At 36.0% G+C, this 6,000-nt stretch overlaps 1 protein-coding gene across 1 annotated transcript; it reads left to right on the top strand.

Annotated features, from left to right (window-relative positions):
- The first annotated feature begins 531 nt into the window (after window positions 1–531).
- Window positions 532–5,654, top strand: LOC18048988 (hydroxymethylglutaryl-CoA synthase). The gene is made up of 12 exons (XM_006440449.2): window positions 532–962; window positions 1,522–1,628; window positions 1,775–1,907; window positions 2,643–2,786; window positions 2,930–3,088; window positions 3,456–3,529; window positions 3,627–3,702; window positions 3,811–3,866; window positions 3,982–4,069; window positions 4,451–4,591; window positions 4,683–4,832; window positions 5,230–5,654. Exons 1-12 carry the CDS (start codon window positions 900–902, stop codon window positions 5,434–5,436), a joined length of 1,398 nt encoding a protein of 465 aa, XP_006440512.1. The 5' UTR covers window positions 532–899; the 3' UTR covers window positions 5,437–5,654.
- The last annotated feature ends 346 nt before the right edge of the window (window positions 5,655–6,000 follow it).

Raw genomic sequence — 6,000 nt, 5'->3', positions numbered from 1 at the left:
ATTATTATCTATATTTAAGATTTCATCTTCAATTGCCAAACATGCTACCTACCTACCACAATTCCATTGTGAACCATAAATCGGTCAATACAATTATTTTTGAAAAAATTATTTCCAATACAATTTAAAAAATACAAAACCACTCCCGTGTCAGGGTTGGAATTAAATATTTGAACGTAGATTTGGTTTATTTTACTCGCAAATATCTCAACTGAATTATTACATAGCTGGTTTAATGATATTTTGGTTAATAATTATAAATATCAACAAAATATAATGTAATTTTTTTTCTTTAAAAAAAAAAAAGAACAGTTTAACAGGCTGTGCACTGTGGAATTAAAATTTGAGAATTACCCGTCACGATAAGCAACTCTCAGTGCGACCAAGCAAATGGTAACAAATTTCTTCAAGCAATGGCAAAAGGCTGTAAATAAATGCAAAAAGGGAGGGCAAAAGGTAAGAAAGGACACGCCCAAGAATTGGCATAACGCCATAATTAAAGCTTGGGACTTTCACCTCCAGCAGTTTAAGTCTACGAGGAAATAAATCAAGAAACAGAACAAACTTTTTAATTTATCTATTTTTGTTTTGTTAAAAAAAACACGAATACTGAATTTTTTTTTTAAAAAAATGATAAAATTTCACTATAAATACGGAAGAAGAATTACAGATGCGAGCATCGCCAATTTTCTCTCCGAATATTGAGGCCTGTCTTTCTTTCTGTCTCTGAACGGCTAGCTGGGCTACGTTTTACAAACTCAAGCCAACAGCAGAGCAAGAAAGAAAGCAAAGCAACGCAAAACACATTTTCGTTGTTGTGCTGTTTTCTTGATACATATATATATTTACATATATTTTTCATCTGGGCATTTTCTGTTTTTGAAAACCAGATAAAAACAATGGCAAAGAATGTTGGAATCCTCGCTATGGACATCTACTTCCCTCCTACTTGCGTCCAGCAGGTAACGATCCTACACTCCTTTGAGTTCTTGCAAATTTGAGCTCACCAACTTCTCCTATATATATATATATATATATATAGTTAAATAGGTGATGGGAAAATTTTTCCCAGATACCAAAGAAGTGTACTGTGAATGTAATTGTGATTTTGATCTTTTACTGTCTATTTGAAGTGTTAATTGTTGTAGGTATGTAACTTGATTTGCAGTTGGTGGATTAAAAATTTGAATTTTAACTCTATAGGTTGGTGAGTCATAGAATCTAGTTTTCCATTTTAAGCTGCTAGAAGCCTCCGTAGCTTGATCTATTAAGACGAGGAAGCTATTACTGAGTTGTAAAGAAAGTTTAACGTTTTAATTTTTATGAACATGATGTGTTGCTTTAATCATGAAGATGATCCTACCTGCCAGCCCATATTGAATGGTTTTGAGGTGGGATTTTCTTTTAGTGTATGGCATGATAATGGTTTTCTTCTTCTGAGATGGAATGAAAGTATGGTGGGGCTTTTAGGATAATAATGGAATCATTATTAACCTCTTAAATTTCATTTTGGGTAAAAAGGAAGCTTTGGAGGCTCATGATGGTGCAAGCAAAGGAAAATATACAATCGGGCTTGGACAGGAGTGCATGGCATTTTGTTCAGAGGTGGAAGATGTCATCTCAATGAGGTTGAAATTCTACACTTGATAGTCATGATACTGGTAGCACTAGCTCAGGAGAAGAAAAAAATATATATATGAACTCCGTTGAATTATGTTAAGGATTTGTTATTTAAATTGTTCTCGACTGCTTTCTTTAACTTTTATTTTTTCAGCTTGACAGCTGTTACTAACCTCCTAGAGAAGTATAAGATTGATCCAAAACAAATTGGTCGTCTCGAAGTAGGAAGCGAAACTGTGATAGACAAGAGCAAATCCATTAAGACTTTTTTGATGCAAATTTTTGAGGTAATTTTCCATGTCAATCCGATTTTCCTATACGAAGTTATTACTTGTCTTTAATTGGATGGGAAAGGTTATCTGAGCTCGAGGCGTGATTTGGAAGCTCACCAATCTGTTTTTGAAATATTGGAGAATACAGCCTAATTACCTGAGTCTATCCAACTATATTTAAAACTCATTTGAGTGTGAGCTGTATATCCTCAAATTGTTTGTAATCTGCTTTGTTTTATTTGTTTATTTTTTATGAAACCCAGAGTTCCCTCATAAAAGACGAGTTTTGTGCTAAATGGTTATGTGGTTTACTGCCGAACCTGGTTTTTTGCGTTACTTGGTTTCAAAGCATATTTCTGTCTTGCAGTTTCTAAGGAATTTCAAAATTCATCTTTTTTCTTCATTCATCTAAACTGGGATGGCGTTTTGAGATAGGCAGTTATAGTTGATTCTAGCTTTGTATGGGGGTGATTGGGTATACTTTTGTATGGTACAAATAGTCTTTTTTTTTTTTGTTCCCCCTTAGCAGCCAGCTGGTCCACTATCAGTTTTAAAATCTTCATCATCAATACATTATTGAGTTTCTTTTTTTTTTTTAAAAAAAAATCATTCTGATATAGATAAGCATTCCTAGCTTTGATCATAGCTGGGTATCTTGCTGTAATTTTTTCAGCTTTTATTACTGATGAGTTGGTTGACGGAAATTTTTTTCTGCCTTGCGTTCTTCTCTTTTCTTGTGAAAACAAGCAGAAATTTGGAAATACTGACATTGAAGGTGTTGACTCGACCAATGCCTGCTACGGAGGAACTGCTGCATTATTTAACTGTGTGAACTGGGTGGAGAGTAGTTCATGGGACGGGCGCTATGGGCTCGTTGTGTGTACCGACAGTGCGGTATGATAAATTCCTTAAGTTACTGTCATTGATATTCCAAGATATAACAGCGAAATATCTGAGCATGAATTATGCAATAGGTGTATACTTTAGAATACTGGGCAAATTTTCCTATATATTTTAACTGGAGGTCTTTTTGACAGGTTTATGCAGAAGGACCAGCAAGACCCACTGGAGGAGCAGCTGCTGTTGTCATGTTAGTAGGGCCTGATGCCCCTGTTGCTTTTGAAAGCAAATTAAGGGGGAGTCATATGTCTCATGCCTATGATTTCTACAAGCCAAACCTTGCTAGTGAATATCCGGTAAATCATCTTTAAATTTGTTAACATGAGGGGCAGATTTGGTTGGTTGTATTTTGATTGCATTGTTTCAAAGTTTTTCTAGTCCAGTTTGTTCACTGTCTTGTGACCAAATTGCTGGTCATGGTATAGTGGTATTCTTATTTACATTTTACATAAACCCTCTTTCATACAGCTGACTTTTGGTAGTGAGCACCTTATTTTTGCATATGACGGTCTTCAGTAGAGCAATTAGTTGAAGTATTTGAATTATATAAATGTAAATGCCATGCTTCTTTAATGTGAACCATGCTTTGTTCTTCTTGGAGGTGGCTTATATACTTATGTTTAATACTAAATGGATATCATCCATTTGGAAATATCTTTGTAGGTTGTTGATGGGAAACTTTCTCAGACATGCTACCTCATGGCTCTTGATACTTGTTACAAATGTTTATGCAGCAAGTATGTCTCCATTTTAGTCCTAAAAACATTTTTATTACTCTTATATTTTGCGAGTGGTTGGGCTATTTTAATGCCTAACAACCTTGGTTTTTTTTAGGTACGAGAAACTGGAGGGAAAACAATTTTCTCTTTCTAATGCTGATTATTTCATGTTCCATTCTCCATATAACAAGGTTGGTTTCATGGTCCATCAATAAATTTCTGTTCTGGTTTATCAATAAATTACTAGAGTAGACAATGCAATTGCTTTCTTAAACCTTTTCTCTGTTGAACTACTGCAGCTTGTACAGAAAAGCTTTGCTCGTTTGTTATTCAATGACTTTATGAGGAATGCCAGGTTGCCTTCTTTTCTTCATCTTTCTAAGCATTAGACATTTTTTTAATTAATTATTATTATTATTTTGCTCTGGTACATGAACTTGGTGATTGATTAAATGTGCATGGTATTACAGTTCTGTCGACGAGGCTGCCAAAGAAAAGCTGGGACCATTTTCAACCTTGTCTGGTGATGAAAGCTACCAAAGCCGGGATCTTGAGAAGGTCTGTTTTGAACCTTAATTGCAATTGTTTAAGAAATACGATTCTGAATTTCTTTCACGACCTTCATCTTTTCCTGTGGGAGGATTGAGATTGATGATTGTAATGTCTGACACAATTGACATAATAGTGACGATTCATCAGCTTCTTCAGGGCCTGAGTGATGTTGACTTTCTGTATTCGTAATGTTGGTAGCTCTTATATTTTAATAGCCTCACGGGCTTCACTTCCTCAAATTGTACCCTGCATGTGGCTGGATAATTTCATTCTATATTATTGCTGGCATATTTTGGTTGGAAAATCATATGCGTGTTTGAGGAATTGGTGGTGGAAACTGTGTAAATGTTAAAGTTTGGGGCTCTTGCTGATACCATGCATCGACAGGTTTCCCAACAACTTGCAAAGCCCCTTTATGACGCAAAGGTCCAACCATCCACTTTAATACCGAAGCAAGTTGGTAACATGTACACAGCATCTCTGTATGCAGCATTGGCTTCCCTTATTCACAACAAACACAGTGAATTGGTAATTGCTTTTACTATTGTCTAATTTCTCATTCTCATTCTCATTCCTTGTGTTAATATGTAAAGACATGATTCCATTTAATAACTCGCAGGATGGCAAGCGAGTGGTTTTGTTCTCGTATGGAAGTGGTTTGACTGCAACGATGTTCTCATTGAAACTCAGTGAAGGTCATCATCCCTTCAGCTTGTCAAACATCCTATCTGTTATGAATGTTGCAGGGAAGTTGAAATCAAGGCATGAGGTAATTCTCCACTTTCTTCAAATGTGCTTTGTCAGATATTATGTTTTTTTTTATATAATCCTAACCCGTTTATCTGGAATTAGTCACTGCATTCAGTCAGCATATACAGACAGCTGCCTTGAGCATTTCCTTTTATTAGTATTTTTCTAGCACACTAGCTGAGAGTGTCTGCACCTGGAGGTTATAAACACATTTTTTTCAAATTACCCAGAACTAAATTACGTGGAGATTATAAACACTTTGCTTGTTACAAAGTCATGTAAGATGTTGAAGTTTAAGACTATTTTTCCCCGGTTCCAAACTAAATGGGAGTCAGGGTTTCTACTTTCCAAACTAAATGGAAGTATTGTTATACCATTGAAAACATTTTAATGAAAAACATGTGCTGTACATGCAGTTTCCCCCAGAGAAGTTTGTGGAAGTCATGAAGCTAATGGAGCATAGATATGGAGCCAAAGACTTTGTAACAAGCAAAGACAGTAGCCTTTTGGCTCCAGGAACATACTATCTCACTGAAGTTGACTCCATGTACCGGAGATTCTATGCCAAGAAGCCTGCAGATGCTACCACCTGCGAGAATGGGTCACTTGCAAATGGTCACTAAGGGTGATCAAATTATTATTTGTATCGCCAGAATTTGATTCATCCTGTTCAATTGTTGTTTTTAATTAAGCAGATTGGTGTTGCCAGTACTTAAAAAATATCCGTGCCTTGAGTTTGTGATGCAAAAGCAAATAGTAGTTGTTCGTCTGCAGGCATGCGATCAGTGGTGAATTGTTTTCTTTGTAATAAAAGTTTCCGAAATGCCTTGATTTAGCAAAAGTAGTTCTCCCCATCTCCGAAAGTTCTTGGATTTTTGTATTCTCTTAAATCTGTGAATCCATCTGGTGCCTGTATTCAAATATCTGGGAATCTGTTTTCCAGCTCTGGGGAAGTGACTGTAGCTGAAGGAGAGCAACACATTCTCAACTCTCAAGCAATATACTTAACGATTAAATATACCAACTTGGCGACCTTTTAAGATAAAATAAAATGGTGGCCCATGTGAGTGGGGCACATGGAAATTGAACGTCAAATAATAAGCGGCTGTTTGGGTTACCCTTTTATTAGGCAGATCGTTTAAGCGGTGGACCAAGAAGGGGCCACAGACAATCCCAGAATCTGGGTC

Source organism: Citrus clementina, unplaced genomic scaffold (assembly GCF_000493195.1).
Source record: "Citrus clementina cultivar Clemenules unplaced genomic scaffold, Citrus_clementina_v1.0 scaffold_3, whole genome shotgun sequence".
In the NCBI taxonomy this organism is placed as follows: Eukaryota; Viridiplantae; Streptophyta; class Magnoliopsida; order Sapindales; family Rutaceae; genus Citrus; species Citrus x clementina.
The sequence above is the reverse complement of the archived record's forward strand: the minus strand, read 5'-3'. Positions and strand labels throughout refer to the sequence as shown.